This window comes from Oryzias melastigma, linkage group LG23 (assembly GCF_002922805.2).
Source record: "Oryzias melastigma strain HK-1 linkage group LG23, ASM292280v2, whole genome shotgun sequence".
Lineage (NCBI taxonomy): Eukaryota > Metazoa > Chordata > Actinopteri > Beloniformes > Adrianichthyidae > Oryzias > Oryzias melastigma.
In genome coordinates, this window is record NC_050534.1 from 17,897,801 (window position 1) to 17,919,426 (window position 21,626).

A 21,626-nucleotide genomic window follows, 5' to 3' on the forward strand; every position below is an offset into this window, starting at 1 on the left:
TAAAATAAATATACTAAGCTTCTCAAATGTTAATTCTTGGACTATTTTCTTCCTGGATGCTCAAGAGCACTGTGGCAGAAAGAATAGTTTCCATCGCTTCTCTACTCACTGATAAATCTGTAAAGTTCTGTGGGAAAACTCAAAGCCGCTTTAGAGCGCTGAGCTGACGGAAACACTGACCTCTTTGTCCTGCAACGAAGCTCCGCCCCTCCGGCGGCGTCGGGCTGTGTGTCCTTATTTCACCTGAAGGTTATTTCTATACTGGATTATTTGGGTTTAGATTTACCCTTTAACTTAGTTAACCGTTTTCTTTCTCCTGAAGTAAAACAATTCTGGATTTTATATTGATGTTTTAAACTAAAATGAATTAATAAAATTGTAATAACACTTTTTCTTTCCGTCCAAATTAAATAAGATTCAAATAGAAGAAAATTAGATAAAAAACTTTATTTAAAACGTTAAATCTGAACAACATTTAGCTTAGAATACTGTAACTAGAATGTATTCCTCCTAAATATGTAACCTGAGGAGTGCTTACATGTTCTTGTAGGAGGTTCCTCTTGTGAGTTTAGCAGTTTTTACTACAGTTCAGGAGGAAAATCAATCATTAAATACAATCCATAAAGGATTCTGAAACATTTTATGAATTTTAAAGAAGCGATAATCAAAAAATTGATATAATTTAAAGTAAAAGTATCGAGCAGAACTAAACAGGGAGATGTTCCACTCGGACATTTTACAAAAATCCCTCAGATTGGGTCTATACATCACCCTACCATTGAAGCTTGATGCCCCCATTGCGCAAATCTTGTCCAGTATGAATGTAGCCTCAGTGTTGACAGTCATTTGGCATTTTTATTTATTTATTTTAATTTTTGATCTACCCCTTTGACATATTTAGCACCTCTGGTATAGATGATAAAGGTCATTATAGCCTCAAGGAAATCCTGAATTGATTTTGTTTTTTAAATAAACTTTATTAACAAAAACTTGAGATACATACATAAACAGAAAGGAAAAAAAAAAGAAACAAGGACAAAAAAACGAGCATTACATGTTAAAAGACAAAACAAAAAATTACAAAATTACACATAAACTAGAGCCCGATGGTTTACCAATTATCCAGAGCATGTTTTTCAAATAGCTTAAAGATTTTGATAGCTTTTAAATTTACGGAATTTTTAATAGAATCATTTTTTTACCTTAGGGATGAAAACTGGTAAAAATGGTTTATGAAATTTAGCTCAGAGTAAATTATTCAAAAAATATTTGTTTAGCACAAAAAGAAACATCAGGAAGAATGTGTGTTTTTTATGTATTTATTTATTTCATCAATACTGAATTAATTTTGTGGGGTGATTACGTAACATTACGTAGGAAATCGCAGCAACAAAATGTTGAGTCTGAAGGTTTTCAGCTTCAACCTGGACACATTTGATTATTAAAATCCTCAGATCGTTTTCTTCTCTTTGGACAGAAGCAGACAAGAAGGAGGACGAGAAGGACGGAGAGGACAAGTATCAACCTCGCTCCATTCGGGATCGCAGGCGGCCCCGAGAGAAGCGGCGCTCCACCGGCGTGTCCTTCTGGACTCAAGACGTACGAGACTTCCTCTCCGTGACCTCCCGCACGCCGCCGAGCCGGGACTTAACCTGGTTCTTCTGTGTGTTCCAGGGTGACGAGAACGACCCCGACCAGCAGTCGGACTCGGAGGACAGCAGCCTGAAGGGAGAGCTGCAGGTGAAGAGCAGGAAGTGGTTTCTCTTCTACCACCTTTGAAAAATCTTTGTTTTTCGATGATTGTTGCCATGGAGACCCTTAACAAAAACACATTGTTTTCCAAAATCTGTTTGGTGACATTTAAACAGAGTAAGGATGATATAAATATGTAAATCTGAACATTTCTGTCTCCAAGAGGCATTGATGTAAAAATAGATCTTCCTCTGGACTTCCTGTTTAGACAGTGAAACGGGGACACGACCCTTTGAAGATTTACATCTGCTTGAGTCCGGCGCTTACAGCCAGTCGGTGTTGAAGCAGAAGCTCTAAAGAGGAAGTCGACACTTATCTCTGCATGAAAACGCAGCAGCACAGGAGGCTCCCGTGTCACTTCCTGTCCAGCCTTCTTCTTTAAACACTCGTTAAAAGTCTAAAATCTCTCAAACTCAGTCAGAACAGAGGTCTGTAAAGCACAAGACTCAAATTTAACTTTCTACTGTATCAAACATCGATTAGAAAAACATTTAACTCAACAAAAATGTTAAATATGAATGGATGGAGAGAGACAGACTTCTAAAAAAAAAAAAGGCCTATGAAGAGTTTCTTAAGGAATTTAAATTAATTAAAGAAAAAAACAATATTTTAGAAATAAAATTTTTTCACATTTTATTATTTTTGTGCAATAAACATTTTATTTAAGCATAATATATGTATATTTGTTACCTTAAAAAGAGTAAAACCAGCCAATTTTAATTTTCACTAGCAATTTTATTTGAATAATTTTATTTTATCTTATTTAATCTTTCCAAAACTGATTTTTAGTAAAACTATGATGTAATAGAAATGAAACCAAACCCCTTAAATGAAAAAAAACTACATTCAAAATAGGAACATTTTTACACTTTATCCTTATTCACATCATTTCAATAAATAAAATCAAAAAATATGGAGGAATATAGTACATATTTTTATTTCTTTATCATAAATGAACACCATTTTCAGTTTTATACGTTCGTCTTTGTAATGCTAATATGTTAATGTTGTGTAATATTTGTGTTATCAGTCACCAACTTTGTTTTGTTTTTTGTTCCTTACAGAGCGACAGACTGTCCAGGTAAGACTCCTCCCTTCTCGCCTTCCGTCCGCTCAGCCGTCGATTCTTCCGACCCTAAAATCTGAAACCTTGTCCTCAGGAATGAGAGCACTTCATCTTTAGATCGCAACGACACTCTTCTAAGCCGCAGTTATGGAGAAAGTCGAAGGCCGTACTCCAGCCGACTGGATAGAGACGACACCACCGACTACAAGAAGGTAACGGAGGCTTTCTTTATACACATCTATCCATTTTTAAGAAATATTTTTTAACATTCTGGTAGACGAACAGATGGTCACATGACGCCTCATAACAAGATTTTTGTATTATTCTTAAAATCATATTCATTGTTTTCTTATTAAATTGTATATACTATATTATACTATATTTTAAATCAGATTTTTAGAACTTATTTCAGTAAACTGAACTTCAGTCTAATTTTTCTGTCTACAAAAAACAAACACTTGGTGCTTTTATTTTGAAAATGAAAACCTTCACTAGCGCTTAACTGAAAAATGATTTACTTCTGGTGACGGTAATACATTTGTTTAGTTTAGTTTGTGTGCTAAAAAATTTAAATTATTCTGCAATTTTGGGGTGATAATTACATTGCATGAAGAGTATTTTTACTAATTTCTGTGACTATTTTTGGACCTCAGATATTTGTACTAGATTATTATTGTTATTTTAATCACCAAAGCCCTATACTTTTGACTCTTTTTCTAAAAGACTTATTTTGACTCTTAATTTAGTAAAAGACGTATTATTTTTGGTCTAAAAATGATTGGCTGAAAGTTATTGTAGAAATTATATGTATTTATTGGAAAACACTGAAATCACGTGAAAACAATGTCGTTATCACAAAAAATTGAATAAAAAAGAGGTAAAACTCGTGAGAAAACAAAGTAATCAAGAGGAAAAATATGTCGTAATCACAAAACAGTTTTGTTATCACAAGAAATCAATGTCGTTATTACGAGAAAACAGGATAAAGAAAGGTAGAAATAATTCTTGAAAAAACTGTAGATATTACAAGAAAATTAAATAAAAGGTAGAAGTCATCATGAGAAAACCATGTAACCACAAGAAAATTGTCATTATTACCAGAAAAACAGGATTTTTTTGGTACATTTCATATAAGAAAAGAAATATATAATTTTTTAATCTTAGCTAAAGTTATTGTAGAAATTATACGTATTTATCACTCATAAAACACTGAATTGTTCAAAGCTTTCATCACTTTATTCTGTATTCATGTTAAAGCGAACCTCGTCCTCCTGTGACGATCCGTCTGTTTCAGCTCTATGAACAGATCTTAGCCGAGAACGAGAAGCTGAAAGCTCAGTTACGCGACACCGATTTGGAGCTGGCAGACCTGAAGCAACAACTCGAGAAAGCCACACAGGTACGCTGAGCCCCGGAATCTGTATGAAAGCATCCGTCGGTTCATCCTCTGACTCTCGCTGGCGTCTTTGCAGAGACAGGAGCGCTACGCCGACCGATCCCAGCTGGAGATGGAGAAAAGGGTAAAGGCGGAACCCGTCTGATATATTTGAGCGCCTCTCCTCAGACTAAGTTCAGAGATGAAAAGTGGTGATGTTGGTTTGATTTGTGTGTAATTGGACCTGCTGTAAGCGTCACAGTAACGCTGCTGCTGCTGGATTTATGTCTGAAGGTAACAAGCAGGCCCCTTTATCATCTGAGCGGTGGTATGATCCTCCCCTGAGTTTTTGTATCAGCCTTCTTTCTGCTGCTGGCTGTCACTGTGAAAGAGGACCCCCCCGCCGTCCTCATGCCACCCTGATCACTGCCTTTTCCTCTCACCTGGTTTTGAACCTGAGCAGCAGCGTGTGTGTGTGGATGGAGCGTCGCTGCTGCTGAAAGCTGCACGTGTGTTTTTGTCCCGCTGCACAAGTTCGGTCGTCTGTGAAGAAGAGTACGGCTCAAATCAGGATCAGCTTAAGAGGAATGAGGACCGGAATGGAAATTGTGTGGAAAAAAAAATACTACATTTTGAGAACTGTTGTAAAGTCAAAGGAACGGTTTCTTAACTTAAAAGAAATCTTGAAAATTTCAAATAATAAAATAAACTCAAATCTCATGGGTTGGGTCTCGAAAGCCGTGGGTCGCAACTCAAATTCCGTGGGTCGCGACTGAAACCTCCCTGGTCACAACTGAAATCTCGTGGATCTCGCTTGAACTCTCCTGAGCAGTGACTGAAATCTCCTGAGCCGCGAATGGAGTCTCGTGGGTCGCGACTGAAACCTTGCTGGTCACAACTGAAATCTGGTTTGTCGCGACTGAAATCTCATGGGACTCAACTCAAATCTCGTGAACCGTGACTCGAGTCTCGTGGGTCGCGACTGAAATCTCGTAGGTCGCGACTGAAATCTCGTGGGTCGCGACTGAAATCTCGTGGGTCGCGACTGAAATCTCGTGGGTCTCGACTGGAATCTCGTGGGTCGTAACTGGAATCTCGTGGGTCGTAACTGGAATCTCGTGGGTCGTGACTGGAATCTCGTGGGTCGTGACTGGAATCTCATGGGCCGCGACTCAAGTCTCGTGGGTCGCGACTAAAATCTCGTGGGTCGCGACTGAAATCTCGTGAGCCGTGACTCAAGTCTCGTAGGTCGCGACTGAAATCTCGTGGGTTTCGACTGAAATCTCGTGGGTCGCGACTCGAGTCTTGTGAGCCGCGACTCGAGTCATGACCCACGAGATTTCAGTCGAAACCCACGAGATTTCAGTCGCGACCCACGAGACTCGAGTCTCGTGGGCCGCGACTCGAGTCTCGTGGGCCGCGACTCGAGTCTCGTGGGCCGAGACTCGAGTCTCGTGGGCCGCGACTCGAGTCTCGTGGGCCGCGACTCGAGTCTCGTGGGCCGCGACTCGAGTCTCGTGGGCCGCGACTCAAGTCTCGTGGGTCGCGACTAAAATCTCGTAGGTCGCGACTGAAATCTCGTGGGTTTCGACTGAAATCTCGTGGGTCGCGACTCGAGTCTTGTGAGCCGCGACTCGAGTCTCGTGGGCCGAGACTCGAGTCTCGTGGGTCGAGACTCGTGGGTCGAGACTCGTGGGTCGAGACTCGTGGGTCGAGTCTCGTGGGCCGAGACTCGAGTCTCGTGGGCCGCGACTCGTGGGTCGAGACTCGAGTCTCGTGGGTCGAGACTCTTGGGCCGCGACTCGTGGGTCGAGACTCGAGTCTCGTGGGTCGAGACTCTTGGGCCGCGACTCGAGTCTCGTGGGCCGCGACTCGAGTCTCATGGGTCGCGACTGGAATCTCGTGGGTCTCGACTCAAGTCTCGTGGGTCTCGACTGAAATCTCGTGGGTCTCGACTGAAATCTCGTGAGCCGCGACTCCAGTCTCGTAGGTCTTGACTGAAATCTCGTGGGTCTCGACTGAAATCCCGTGGTCTTGTAAGCCACGACTTAAGTCTGGTGAGTTGTGACCCACGAGATTTGAGTCGCCTCTGAAAAGGCATGAATCAGTCACTCCACCTGAAGTAGGTCGGAGGTGTTTGCAGCGTTCGCCGTCTCTTGTTAAATTACAGACCTTTTGGAGTTGACCCAAATATTATTCGGGGGTGGGGCTTTTAGACACTGTTCTGGAGCAGAAATGACATCATCCTTACCTTTGTCACCATGTGTCATTTGTATTCCGGTTACAGATTAGCTCAGAGCACCACTTCCACGGAAAATGTTCACATATACTCTGTTTTTTTTATTCACTTTAAGCTGACCCTGATTTGACCCCATCGCAAAGGTGCGTCACATTGTGAACAATTCAAAAAATGTCCATCTCAGTTGGGTCGGATCATCAACATGATCGCCAAACCCAGACGTCTCGCTATCGTGACTCAAACCTCGATTTGGACAGTTTGTGTTTTGCTGTTCGGTCCCGTCTGGCTGCTGCTTGTAGACGCCTCACAAAACGTGTGTGTCGAGTGTGTGCTGTCACCTCCTCCACGATCTTCCATGTTTTTATTGACATTGTGATGTGGGGGTCAGAGGTCATTCATGCTTTTCTTCCCCACAGGAAAGAAGAGCTCTAGAAAGGAAGATTTCTGAGATGGAGGAGGAACTCAAGGTAACACACACAGTTGTGTTTCATTTGATGTTATTTTGTCTAAATATAGTTTGTTCTTACAGATGTGATGATGTTAAATGTTATTTGCAGCTGAGGTTATTGTTTACATGAACAATACAACAGAAGCTTTGGAGCTTCAGGCGAACAACGGTGACATCTGGTGGTCAGCAAAACCAATAGAACCAAAACACAAAATCCAGTAATGCTAATAAGACTTAAAACATTTGTTTTAATAGGCAAACATGCTTACTTAACGCTTAACAAAAAGATCCAGGAAATCCCAAATCATACGTCATCAAAAAAAAAAAAAAATTATGTTCAGTTCAGAATCAAACCTGGAAATATAAAAATAAAGCCTTAGGATGAGTTGATCTTATCTTAAGCTTCAAACTAATGCTGAAACACAAAGAATTTTTTTTTTTTTTACTGCGAGATAAAAAAGATGAGTGTATATCATGATAAAAAATGTTACCACAAGAAAATGTAATAAAAAAGGAAGGTAGGAGTCATCATGAAAATCATATAATCACAAGGAAATTATGTAATAAAGGAAAAAGAGATGTTAGTATCACAAGGAAACTTATTACAAGAAAGTAGCATAAAAGGCAAAAGTAGATGTCATTATCACGAGAGAATGTTCGTGATAAAACAATTCTATCGTTATCAAGTGTCGTTATCACAAGAAAATGTCGTCATTATGAGAAAACAGGATAAAAATGATAAAAGTAGATGTACTTATCACAAGAAAACTGTTATCACAAGAACATTTTCATCACGAGAAAACAATGTTTTTACTACAAGAAAACAGTTTTAAGCACGAGAAACTGTCATTTGATAATGGAAAACGGAATGTCGATATCATGAGGAAACGATGTCAATATCGTCAATTAGATAAAGAAAGGTAAAAGTTATCATGGTAAAACAGCTGTTTGTGTCTTCTGTAAAACAATCCTTCTTGGATTTAGCATAAAAAGTCCTTTATTACTGTCATTTTACTCAAGCCTAATCTATCTTGTACAGACGGCCTTTCAATTTTTTCAATACAGGTTTTAATATTTACTACATTTTTTCATAAGATTATAAAGCTTCTACATGCATTTTATTCTGAAAGGTTTAGGGCTCCTTACATATCAGTTGAGAGTTCAGGGAGCAAAACCTGGAAACATTTGATCTCCTGTTTAGAGTCTGAAAAGTGATGTCCCGTCACGGTGAGCTTCTCTGATAACGGGCCTTTTAGGCTGCACGTCCTGTGGGTCACTGTCCCGCTTCGTCTGCAAGAAAATCTCTGAATCATTTCATCTTTTTCTCGGAATCTTTCCCATTTTCTAACAGTCTTCCTGTTTTGTTTCCCCTCTTCCTCCTCTCGGCCCTTTCTCTTCTGTTTCCTTCCTCCTTTTCTTTGATTAATTCTCTTTCTCCACCGCCATGTTTACCCCTTTTATCTCTGTTCCCCCATGTTCTGCTTGTCCCCCCCCCTCCCTGCAGAACCTCCCCCAGGTAAAGCAGGTTCAGGCCCTGCGGCAGGTCAAGGAGCGGCTGCAGGCCGAGAACCGGGCCCTGGCCCGCGTGGTGGCGAAGCTTTCTCAGTCGGCCTGCAGCCAGCTGCCCAACGCCGACCTCTAAAAGCCACACCCACCACCACCCCTCCACTTCTCTTTTCTCTCTTTCTGTCCATCTGCGCTCTGCACCCATAGACAGGCAGGTGTCCTCCCGCCCCCAACCGTGACGTGGTTTTGTGACCCCGCCCCCTCCCGCCTCCTTCCATTTTCTCTGATTGAGGAGGATGTTTTGTTTCGGTGGGACGCTCTTCTTTTACAGAACATCACTGTCAGGTGTCCTCCACACCTGTCGGTGTAGAAGGAGGGGGCGGGGTCAAATAGCATTAATCCGCCGCAGGGCTGTAAAGGAAAGTGTTCGTTTTTGTAGTTCCCCGTTTGGTGCTTCCATCAGAGGAAGCACGCCAGTGGAGTTTGGCTTGTTCATGCATGAACCGGCTTCACTTTATTTTGGTTTAAATAATCCCCCCCTCTCCCTGTTCCTACTACGTTCGTGTTTTCAAAATAAAAGTTTGAAATTGAATGTTGAAGATGACTGCATGCACGGTCACGACCGTCACGAGTCTAAGATCAATAAAGGTTTATTTGAACTTCAGAAAATGAAAACGAATATTTAAAAAATAAAATAAAAGTAGCGCCCCCTTCTGGCCATGGAGCAAACTCCATTGAATGTAGATGAGAACTGGACTGAGTGTAACATCATGCATAGAAAATGGTTTTCTTGTTCCAAAATCAATTTAGTCGACATATTCGTTGAGTTGGGAGGCAGATCAAGTCAGTACGCAGTGATTGGCTGAAATCAGTCGGAGTCTTTATTTTTATGGCTACCACTTTCACCAATCAGAAGTCAGCTTGTTGGGTGTCCACACCCCTTACAACCTGGCAACAAGAAACGTTTTGGACATGTTGGCCAGCAGGCACCACCCACCTGTTGAGGAATCCGATTGGTCAGTTGAATAACTTGCACTACAAAAAAAATAATTAATATCATCTTTAAAGACCTACTCCGATCATCTTTTAAATTATGTTAAAAGTAGGAATTGGCGATTATATCGGAGCCAGTATTGATATCAGACGATATTGTGTGATTCAGAATGATTAGAGTAAATAAATACTCAGAAATTGCATTTTTTAGTTTCATACTCTCTATATGAGGCCATCATGAGAAAAAATGCCACAAGAACATGTTAAAAAAAGACATTTTTCACCGGAGTGGGGCTCCACCCATAAGACCAAGACCCATTTTTCCATAAAAATACAATTATTTTGAAAATACCAAAGTTAACCACAGAAAACATTTGAGATATTTTTCTGTTACGTTGATGTCACTATGGGTTATGTGTTAAAAATTCCTTGTAAGAAAAAAAATACCACAGCAGGAATAGTTTTTCTGATAAATTTAAGTGAATAAATGTCCATTTTAAATCGAGAGTTAAGTTGAAATGGATTTTGGCCTTTAGTCCGGTTCTCATACACTTAATGATCTCCACTCACAAACAGGAAGTAGTTAGTTTTTACCTCCAAAATATCCTATAAATTCAGTGAAATTCACCAAAATAAAAGCACAGTCAGCGTTTCTGCACTCAAACGGCCTGGGGACTTTACATTTGTGTGTGGTCTTTCTTTAACACGGTCGAGCATGCTCAACATACGAACTCCAGGACCTGCAAGTGGAGGTGAATGAAGGAAACTGTGTGAAGTGGGCTCATGCTGCATGGCTTTGACAGAACTTTGATTTTATCCGCTCAAATCCGAGGTGTCATGAGAGGGGTGTGTCCTCCCAGTCAGCGGGCCGCTGTGGCGTTTTTTGCGTAACGGGCCTGACTGGTTTGTGGAAACTGGTCTAAGCCTGATCTCTTTTGTCTCCTCCCTCCCACATTTCCCCGCCCCCTTTTTTTTTTTCCTTCATATTTCTCCCTTTCAGATGCTCCCAGACTTGAAAGCGGACAACCAGAGACTAAAGGACGAGAACGGAGCGCTCATTCGAGTCATTAGCAAGCTTTCCAAGTAGATCCGAAACCCCACCCACCTACTTGCCCCGCCTCCCGCTCCTGCTAGCCCCTCCCCCGTGGCAGCGACTAATGGAATTGCACATTTAGATAGAATTGCAACAGACATCAGAGATGAGACTTCTCCCCTATTTGTGTCATCCATCCTGCTGTCCCCATGAAACCACAGTTTACAAAAAAAATAAAAATAAAAAATCGGTCAGCATGTGAGCGCATCGTGGACGGGGAAGCCTGAAACTATTTAACCAGTAAGCCTTAGTTGTACATAAAAAGATAAAAAAAATTCACTCGCATTCATCTCCTCTGTCGGCTTCCACCCAACAAATATTATCGCCACACTTGATTTTATTTGTGCCACACTTCCTGTCCCCTCCCCCCCTCTGCATACGTGTGCTGTGCTGCCCCTCCCCCTCCTTATTTATCCACACTCGCACGCAGCCCCTCCCCCTCATTTCTGTTTGTGCGAGAGGAGTTAGCGAAAAGAGGCAGCCCTAGTGGAATTTAAGCTTTCACTGTACGTGCAATATGCATTTTTCTTTTTAATGCTTTAAAGAGTCCATCATGAGTAGGATTTTTTTCACCGCCATCGCTCATTCTCCCTCCTTTTTCCTTTTACATTTGTAGTCGGTTTATACTCACTTTGTTTTAGCAGGTACTGAGTGATCCTGTATATACCTGTATGTATTTGTTTGCGACCAGCACATGGCATGCGTTTATGCTTCCCGTCTGTTACTATCAAAGCAAATTTCAAAAGAAAAAAGAAAATAAAGTGTGTTTTAGATATTTTTCTTTTATAGCCTGAAGGATCGGACGATCAAGCCCCTCCCCCAGGAGGAGGCGGCCGGCCGAGGTCAGGTTTTTTTCTCTCATAAGTGTTCACATGATTGTGAGATTTAAAACGGCTTCACCACATTTCACTATTCGGTATCTGAAGAGTGCTGTCAGTTTTTTTTGTTTCCGAACTTTTAAAAAGCCAAAGTGTCGTCACCTAAAGAAGAGAAATATATATATTAGGTATGGCTAAACCGGGTCCTTCCTCCGACGCCGACGGAGGAGCAACGCCACCATTCATGCATCTTCGTGCATCTTTACGCATTTCAGTGGCCTTTTTAAGGATGTTTTAGTAAAAGAAGTCTCTGCTGATGGACCAACGGCCATCCTTTTTTGTTTTCTTTATTTTTTTTCTTCCCTTCATCTTGTAAAATAGGTGTGTGGCTTAAAACATGCAAGCTGTGCTGTGACTACAACCACTGAAGAGTTCATTAAAAATAGACTTGTACATTGTAAACGTCCTGTGTGTCTTCATTTCTAGACTTTTTTAAGATCTCAAGCTGGATATTATACAAAAAAAGTACATTTTGCAGAAAACTTCATGAATTTTGAAGAATTAACTAAGAATTGCCGTTTGAATGACGCCATAGAAACAAAATTTTAAACTAATTGAGGATTAAATAATTTGGGGATGGAGCTGATTATCTGAAAAAAATGTGACGTATTCAGATTTTAATCTAAAGAACAGTCATCATGAATCCAACAGTCTGGGTTTTGTGATACAAAACAAATTTTTTAGGGAAAATGTTAATTTTTTATGTATTTCATGAAATCAATATTTATTTTCTTTAATTTATTAATTCTTGAAAATCAAATATGGTTCACCTACAATTAAATTTCTAACAAATATTCTCATAAGAATATTTTTTCTAGAGGGACGTGGATCACGTTTAATTTTTTTGAGCTGCAGTTTCTTCATCTCGCCACTAGATGGTGCACACCAGCTATTCTATGATCCATCTCGTAAATACGACATTAAACCAAACTACCAGCTGACAGTCTCCATCCTGACATCATAGCCGCTCTTCTATACATGAGTGATGTCATGTTTACAGCAGAGAACATGGTTCTGGTGAACATTAGGAGAACCTTTTGTTGGAAATTGTTTTTCTCTATGTTGTAAAACGTCGCATTAAAGTAAAACTGGAGCTTCGTGGTTGGTTAGTTTAGGTCAGGGGTCTGCAACCTGCAGCTCCGGAGCTCCTCTCCATTTAGTGGCTCTCTGGTTAAAGATTTTTTTTTCAAGTGTTACTAAATTAGCATTTATTTAATTTAGATTATTTAAGTTTATAAATTTATGGCTAAAGTACATAAGACGACTTTTATTTTGAAAGGAAATCCTATGAGCTTCTAATGTGAAAAATAATTTCACACGTTGAGAAAAAAAAATATTTCTATGTTTCTGTTCATGCCACAAAAGAAGCATAATTCCTATTAATATTAAAAATATATTGTAATGGAAGCACAGCAGTATCAAAATAAGACTTTGTGGCTCTTTAGTTTAGATCAGTAGAAAAGAAGCAAAATAAATTTGGAGTTTACTGAGGATTTTTTGGCTACTTTGGAGTTCAGCTAGTATTTTAGCAATGTGCTAGCTTCTTTGGCTAATTTGTCATATACTACGGTTTTTAAGGCTAATTTAGAGTTTAGCTTTTAGCAACTCTTGACTAATTTAGTTTATTGAGGAATTTTAGGCTAGTTTGGAGTTTAGCTAGTAATTAAGCAATGAGCTAACTTTTTTTGCTAGCTTTTTTGTGCTATTTTGGCCTCTTCTGAGTTCTTTAAGTTAATTTGGAGTTTGACTAATATTTTAGCAACATGCTAACGTTTTTGGTTAATTTATCTACTGGGATTTTTAGGCTAATTTAGTGTATAGCTTCTATTTTAGCATTAGGCTAACATTTTGACTAATTTAGTTTACTCAGGAATTTTAGCAACGTGCTAGCTTTTTTGGCTAATTTGTCATATACTAGGGTTTTTTAGGCTAATTTAGAGTTTGCTTTTAGCAACACTTTTGACTAATTTAGTTTATTGAGGAATTTTAGTCTAGTTTGGAGTTTAGTAATTAAGCAATGAGCTAGCTTTTTGTGCTAATTTGGCCTCTTCTGAGTTCTTTAAGTTAATTTGGAGTTTGGCTAATATTTTAGCAACATGCTAACGTTTTTGGTTAATTTGCTATCTACTTGGATTTTTAGGCTAATTTAGTGTATAGCTTCTATTTTAGCATCAGGCTAACATTTTGACTAATTTAGTTTACTCAGGAGTTTTAGCAATGTGCTAGCTTTTTTTGGGCTAATTTCACATCTTTGGGGCTAATTTGGAGTTTAGCTCATATTTTTGAAAAACTGTCATGTGCTAGAGATTTTTACTGCAATTTTTTCAGAACTGTAGGTCAACTTCAGCGCTCTTTCATGGTTCTTCAACAAAAATGTCCAGTCTTTTAGCAAATGTAACATACCTTTTTCTTTTTCAGCAAAAAGGTTTAGCATCTTCATGCACTACTCTTACCAAAAAGCATTCACACTAGCGTAATCGCAGTTGATGCAACTTTTCTGGTTTTAATTTTTTTCCAGATGCCATATTTAAAAGTGAAATGAGAACGTTGGATTCTTAAAAAACCTCCATTTAGGCTCTAAATGGAGGTCATTCTATTACATATATTCATTTTCTCTCCCACTGAGATGTTAAACACACACAGACTGTCTGAACATCATCATATACAATCATGAGGATGTCTTCAACCGGCTGCAGTTCCACCGTGTCACCACTAGATGGTGCACATGTTTGTCAGGTGAAGTTCACATCATTTCCAGAGCAGGAAGCAGTTTTGACTGCTGAGTCTCGTCGTCCATCTCATCTCTGTGCATGTAAATATAACATGATACACTGTGTCCTGACATTAACGCCGCGCCGCCTCACTGCTCTGCTGTGTAACCGCACTTGACAGCATGTCAACAACAACAACAACCACAGTTAGACAACATGTAAACCAGACAACCAGCTGCTGCTTCCAATCACCGACTGAACTTACTGTGAATTCTAATCTTCAGTTCCTGTTTCTACATGTCTGTATCAGCGAGCTGACGGACGGTGGCCTGCGAGGGTCAGAGATTTACAGCTTTAATCTGCAGATAAAGCTTCCAGGATAAGCAGCGGTATCGGCCACCATTACCCGGAGTCGTGACAAGAATGTGTCACGCTCCTGGATTTTCCATCGCCTGAGCCTGCAGGGAGACGACGGGATTATATCACGTCTACGTCCAACTAACGATGAACTTTGACAGGAAATAACCTGCAGAGAAACGCATAATTATAGTAAAAAATGACTTCAATTAATGCTACGTTACAGGGTGATGAAGGAGTTTCATCAAGGCCAGTCCTGCTGATGTGCAGTTTGTCAGCAGCAGAAACATGTTCCTGTTTTTCAGGATTTTTTTAGGTTTCACAAAGACCAGAAGATGCAAAAAATTCAATTTGTATCAACTAAATAGTGGAAATTTTAATATAAAAAAGTCCCAGACCAAACAAAATCTGAATAATTTAACAACTTTATTCCTCAATTAATAAATTCCTGAATAAAATTGATGAAATCCCTTCATTTTGTGGTATTAAAGACCCTTTCTCAAAATAATAAAATTCCTCTATAAAGTTGATTTATTTCCATTATTCCATTCCAAAAGTTGAGCTTTCATAGAATTTAGATTCACTTTTTAATTGGTTTATTTTAAGCTGGAATTGATTAAAAAAAATTAATTAATCGCAAACTTGGGCAAAATTTGATTGAGGGATGGGGGAGGAGTTCAGATTCAGCTCAAGTCTGTCATATATTGGAATAAAGCTGTGAAAGAAAAAATCTGGAGCAACACATTTAAGAGATTTCACACCAAGAAAAAGAACAAGTAGCCCCTCCTTGCTTGTCCAGTGTGAACACCATGAGGAGTTGGACCTCCTTCGACTGACTCACAGATCATCCTCTCTATTCTAATCTCCTCTGCATCGACCCAAACAAACGTTCTCCTCCAAACTTCCACACTCGTCTTAGACACTCTGGAAGAGCCGACCCCCTCTTTACTGAAGCGGCGTGTTTTCCCTCCGATGGCGAAGAAGACAAACGGTTGGAGTGACAGCTGGAGTCTGTCGGAGAAACAAAGATAAACGCGCTCCGACACAAGAATGGGATTCCACGCAGCCTGGCACTGATGTGGATTTATGTGGAAAACAGGATATTATGGCGTTCCGAACACGCCGACTTTGTTGTAACAGCCTTCATCGGCAGGAAACGAAATATCCTGTCCTGTCAGGGGAGCAGATTATAAAAGGAGACTGTTCCTTTACATGAAAGGTCAATTTGTAACTCCTGTGTTCGGATGTTCGGAAGCTTGAACACTTAAAATTACTTATTAAAAAATAAAATAAAACCCACAAGATTAGGTCCTTTGTTTTCATTTCCTTATAAAAAGTATTTGAAACATTTTATAACAGTTTATAAAGTCTATTGAAATTATCACAGTAATTCTTAAAGCAGAGCAGAAAAAACAGAGTTCTTCACACAGATTCTTTCTTATAACCTTAATCAGTCTAGAGCCATTTTATTCTTTGTTTTAATCTATTTTACTATTTTTTCTGCTGGTTTATCTTTAAAACATGATTGATGTTAATCTCTCTAGTTATGTAATATTTTCCTCAATATATTACATAATAACTCCACTGTAAACCTGAAAACGTCAAGAAACTCTGTTTTGAGTTGTAAATTGTGTCTTTTTTAAATCCAACAATCACTAAAATTAATTTTTTGTATGTTTGCAACAAATATCAATTGTGTCCAGATAAAATAAAAAAGTCCAAAAGCAAAACAAATGGTTTAAAAATCAGGTGAAACTCCAGTTTTCTGTAGATTTATTCCAAAGGTTTTTATAATTAAGTCTTGTAAAGTTGGTTTCAAACCAAACATTTTAAAACTAAAAAACTAAAGTTTTTATAGAATGAAAACGTTACTAATGTGGAGGTCGGCTCATTCCTACATCATTATAAATGAGGTGATTGACAGACTCAACGCTGACGTCAGCGGCTGCTTTAGGTCTTTTTAACCCTGGAGAACCCATGGAGTCAAATTTCCGGTATTTTGAGTGTTTCCATTGTAAAATGGATCCATACCAGTTCTGACAGTACCTCTTGAGGGCCCGTTTTAGGGCCATAGAAAAATAAAATGCGACGGTTGGGGCGGAGTCACTTTTGGTAGTCGTTGATTGGCTGAAAGTGTTGATGACGTTAGAAAGCACCAATAAAGCTAGCATTTTTTTTTTTTTTAGCCACCTGGAATCTTCTTTTAAACATTAACTTCCTGTTTCCACGATGTACAAACTGTAAAACAAGAAGAAGACGAGCTGCTGGATGACCTCCATTGTTGTTGCTTTTCTAGTCGTCGCACTACAATGGCGTGTTAGCGGTCTACTCCACGCATGCGCCGTGAAAACAAACCGCTCAGCAGAAGCCAGACTTAACTGAGTGGAAATGCTCACCAGAAACAACTGGTCCGTCCCGTACTACTCCTTACCGTTCCGGACCGCCCAGTGGAAATGAGTCCAAAAACCTCCTTAATCAGTGAAGCTAAATTGCCCCTATTTGTGAACGTTTGCTTGAGTGTGTGACCCTTCAACAGACTGGTGACCCGTCCAAGCCTTTGCTTCACTGGGATAGGCTCCAGCAACATTCCAGACCCCAGCAGAGGTTCCTGGGAACTTTTAAACCTCCCTCCCAGCCTGGTGATTGGTGGAGAGACTCTACAAAGGGCGGGGTCAGCAGCAGTGGAGGGGCTGGACCTCTGCAGGAGCTGAAGCTTACACAACACAAATACACACACATATACACACAAACAAAACGACAAAAACACTCGATCTTTAGCAGCTATGCACATTTTTAAGACTATTTTTAAGCTGTAAACGTACGGATAGGTAGTCAAACTTGGTAACCTAAGTTGGCACGTCAAATGTCAACCGTTTGAAAACCAATCATGGAGAAATTAGTAACTAAGGTTTGTGTCCAGCTGGAATTCTACGACACCAAGTCTTTCATATGTTGGAATAAAGCTGTGTGTAGAGTCACGAGATTTCACACCAAGAAGAAGAAGCCCCTCCCTGCCTGTCCAGTGTGAACGGTGAGTTCAAGAACCTGCATTTAGTGCGTCACATCCCAGATTTGCCAGTAACTTCCGTCAGGATGTTTGCAAAATCTAAATAGACTGAATCCACTTTGATTTCAGGAGTTTAGGTCATTTTTTTCTGCTGATCCAGGCTTGGTCTGTGTGGAGTGTGTCACCCAAAATGCTGTCCCCCTAATTCGCTTCCTTCCTGTTGCCGGGCTCTGCTGACTCAGTCCGGCACCCGGAGGATTAAACCTCTGCGGTTCTGTAACAGCCGGTTCAACAGTTCAAATCCAGGATCATCTGATGGTGTGAGGTGAACAGAAACTAATTTTCTTCAAATGTTTTTGGAGAACTTTCTATGTTCCTCCCTCAAATTTAATACTTTAATATGCTTTTTGCCAACAGAAAGTAAATGTATTTGTCAAATCTTCAAAAAGACATTTTCCTCGATCTTCCCCTGAACATCTGTACACAAACCCGACATCTGGGAGTTTCTTTTTCTTCTATTTCTTGCTCAAACGGCTTCATGGAGCTGCGAGCGCGATGCAGCTCCTCGCTGCAGAATTACCCTCCTAATAGCTTCTGACTGAAACATTACTGCCAGATAAATGAAAATCTGTGAGTGCAAGAGCAGCCATTATGAAGTGTTATGTTTAATATAAATTTGTGGTGCTCATTTTACAGGCTGGTGAGCGCTTCATTTCTCCTCTTTTCTTTAGTCACGGGTTTCCAAACTCGCAGTTTTAAACAAACTCGTTAGTCTTTGTTTTTAAAGCTGTTTAATCCTGATTCTCCAGTTGGGAGCACAGAAACACAGACAGGCAGGAGAGAGATTTGTAAAAAAAAATGTTATTTTGCTGCTTCAGGTGAAACTATTCCACCAGACCCTGGCCAATACACAACCCTAGTAAAAACTTTCCATCATGGAGCCATCCTGGATGATTAAGTCAGTACAGATACACAACAAAAATTAGCTTTGTGATGAACCAATTAATAATAAATAACTCTTGCTGATATTTTATATCACTGTTGAGATTTTTTAGTTTTCATTTTGAGCCTAAAGTGAATTTGGAACATTACAAAGACACTTATGAACCATATTTTAATTCCACACAATGCTAACATATGTGGAAAACATAGGAGCTCCATTTGCATGGTTCTTGTTTTTTCAGCAGACTCCTGGCCAACAAACTGATTCAAAGGCATAAAAACATTAAAAATAAAACATTCAAACGAAATATTTACACAGTGACTATTAAAGAAAAAAAATGTGAGAGTAAAAATAATTTAAATACATTGAGAGTAGCTAGCCCGGTGACTAATTCATGTCTCAGATTGTTTTGTTTACGAAGTTGTTGTCTGTGAAGTGAAATATCTAAAATAAACTGCATCCACTGCTGCCCACTGTAAAAACTTGTTAGAGAATGCCTTTGTTGGTCTGAATGGACACTTCTTCAGCTTGATAACATTGAAAAAGTCCTTGGAGCGAGTCCTCTTATCCCTTTAGCATAGGAGATGTTGCCGGCGACAACAAAACAACAAACGCTCTTTAACCTACTGTCACTTTTCGACCATTAAAATGATCAATGTCAAAGCAGCTGATTCTGATGAGAAAAAAGTGGGTTTGCACTGCTATGTAACACATATTGGCTTTTTCAAAAGAATCGCCTAAAATACGTTGATTGTCTAAATACTTTACTACTGTAAAGTGTTCCATACCAGCAAAAATTTGCTTTTCTCCGCTTCACAATTCACCAGGATTAGGTTAATCGCGTAAACAGTTGAAGAGTTACGGTAGTTGGAGGAACTTCAACACTTTTCCAAGGAGTGTAAAACTCAAACGCACAAGGGGCAAAAATCCAAAACACACCTTTGGTCGCGGGCCGAACAGGATAAACAGTTATTGAACACTCTAAAACAAAATGTTTAAAAACTTTAAAACTGTAACTTGTCAATATAATTATGAACTAGATATATAGCATTAACTGTGATGATGCTAGTGTGAATGCTGTAAGATGAATTTGGCCGCAGAAGATGCTGAAATTGATAGCTGAAAACACTGAAGCTGATAGTCATCCAAAAATATTGGCTAAATGAAAAATTAGCCTAAAAAAATAAGGTTAGCCAAAACATCTAGCACGTAGCTGACAAAATAGCTAAACTTCAAAATAGCCAAAAAACTGAAAAAAGCTTAAATTAGCTAAAACAGCTAGCATGTAGCTAAAATATTAGCTAAACTCCAAAATAACCTAAAAAAATTAAAAAGAAAACAATAAATTAGCCAAAACTGCTAGCATGAAGCTGAAAAAAGTAGCTAAACTTCAAAATAGCCACAAAAAAAAGAAAAAATCCTAAATTAGCCAAAATAGCGAGCTTGTAGTAGAAAAAAGAGCTAAATTTCAAAATATCTTCAAAAAAAAGCCTAAATTAGCCAAAACCGCTAGCATGTTGCCGAAATATTAGCTTAACTCCAAAATTGCCTAAAAAATCTTAGTAAATGCAGAAACCGTAACTTTTTAACATAAGTATAAATAATAAAAATGCAGGAATATTGTTACAGAATAAATCAACTTAAACCTTAAATAACTTTAAATATTTTACTCTTTATAAAAATATATTTTGTCAAAATTATAAAAGTTTGAAACAAGTGGAAGATAACATCGGGTTATTAATAACAATGAAATAAAATGATCTGGAGGGCCGGATAAATTACCCAGAGGGCCGGATCCGGCCCCCGGGCCTTGACTTTGACACACGTGAGCTAAAAAGATACATTTATACTTTTCACCGGACGACTAAAGCTCTTAGGTGTTGCTCTACTGCCCCCTATTATTCATACTTAAAGAAATATGATGAACTTTGTGGGAATTTTATAAATAGTACAGTTTAGCTCATATTACATGAAGACGGTGGTAGTTTTTTTTAAAGAGATTGTGGGTCACTTAAGACAAATAAACGAGAAAGTATTCTTGGAATGTAAAAGTGAGACTCACTTAAAGGCAGCTTGCACACAGGAAATTCTCAGCAACAACCCCTCTGCACTCTCGTCCTTCGTTCTCCTCAACAGCAGGCAGAACTATGCTAAAAATGCAGCAGTCTATAGATTGGGTTTTATTTTTAGATAAGCTTTAGCTCAAAGTTTTCTCATTATCTGGAACAGGGTTGTGGTGATAACGGCTGGCTTCTCACCCAAAGGTAGGAAGCAGAAGGTTAGGTGTCAAGTTTCATTACATTCTTTAACATTTTAGGCTCAAAAACGTTAACAAACACACAGATAATATCGGCGATAAGCTTCTTTGAAAGTCATTGCACCCTTGGGAGTCATCTCGCTTCGCACATCTAGCAAAATAAGGTTCATCCCCTTCAGCATCGCTAAGTCATAAGGTTATTGTCGTAGCATGAAATTAGATTTGTGAAAGTAAACGCCTATAGCAGCTTTGAATCACCACATGGGGAAGAGGGAGTTTGGAAACAGGATGAACAGGGACTGAAAATCCCTAAAATGCAATTTACACTTAGAGAAAGGAAGACGTGCTTCAGCACCCGCTCACAATGTTGTATTAATTATAGCTCTGCTAAGACGGGCTCATTACGCGAGAGCTCCCAGGAGGGATTTCTGAACTCTAAAATAAACAAAATGGTATAGTTTGAGCTCACAACGGATCATTCTCCAACCACTAGAGAAAGAACCGTTGCTTTAACCTTTAATCTCCTGCAAACAATTTTCTGCATGGATTAAAAAAGAAAGCATTGAAAAACTGCAACAAGAGAATGGTGATGCATTTTCAATGACTTTTACAGAAACGGTTCCAAACTTATGCTGGATCCAGTTCTGTTCATAGTCTTTACGGATAGAACTTTTAGGTGCAGCCAGGCGCCGGAGGGGATCTGGTTTGTAAACCACAAGTCTCTCTCCGTTCTTTGCAGATGATGTTGTCCTGTTTTGGTCATCCAGCCAGGACCTCCAGCATGGATTGAGGCGCCTGGGATGAGGGTCGGTACTACTAATCCCGGGCTCCCAGTGCAAGTGTTGAAGCTCAGGTGTGATGCGGGAACGGTCTAGCTACAGCCATCCCATTGGCTGGTTGACTCCAGTCAAAGGCTCTGCTATTGACCAAAACTCCAAACTCACGTAGATTTACGCGATAACCCGCCATTTATTACGATTTAGATCGTTAATAAACCCAAC

At 39.4% G+C, this 21,626-nt stretch overlaps 1 protein-coding gene and 1 long non-coding RNA gene across 6 annotated transcripts in view; one reads left to right on the forward strand and one right to left on the reverse strand.

Moving 5' to 3' along the window:
- ppp1r12a (protein phosphatase 1, regulatory subunit 12A) overlaps window positions 1-11,752 on the forward strand; it is a 59,337-nt gene extending 47,585 nt beyond the window's left edge. For 2 of the 5 annotated variants that reach the window (XM_024286605.2, XM_024286577.2), the window contains 9 exons: window positions 1,478-1,599; window positions 1,675-1,740; window positions 2,817-2,833; window positions 2,913-3,030; window positions 4,113-4,217; window positions 4,291-4,338; window positions 6,849-6,899; window positions 8,385-8,597; window positions 10,380-11,752. In XM_024286605.2, coding sequence (XP_024142373.1) covers window positions 1,478-1,599; window positions 1,675-1,740; window positions 2,817-2,833; window positions 2,913-3,030; window positions 4,113-4,217; window positions 4,291-4,338; window positions 6,849-6,899; window positions 8,385-8,522 — 665 coding nt within the window. In that variant the 3' untranslated portion in view covers window positions 8,523-8,597; window positions 10,380-11,752. Of the gene's footprint in view, window positions 1-1,477; window positions 1,600-1,674; window positions 1,741-2,816; window positions 2,834-2,912; window positions 3,031-4,112; window positions 4,218-4,290; window positions 4,339-4,487; window positions 4,522-6,848; window positions 6,900-8,384; window positions 8,598-10,379 lie in introns of those variants that run through there. The other 3 variants (XM_036210174.1, XM_036210173.1, XM_024286585.2) reach the window with 3 other exon arrangements.
- Window positions 1,306-20,613, reverse strand: LOC118598055. The gene is made up of 2 exons (XR_004947136.1): window positions 20,431-20,613; window positions 1,306-1,817 (listed from the first exon to the last, which is right to left on the reverse strand). It is a non-coding gene; the product is annotated as an uncharacterized LOC118598055 (long non-coding RNA).
- Window positions 20,614-21,626: the final 1,013 nt, after the last annotated feature.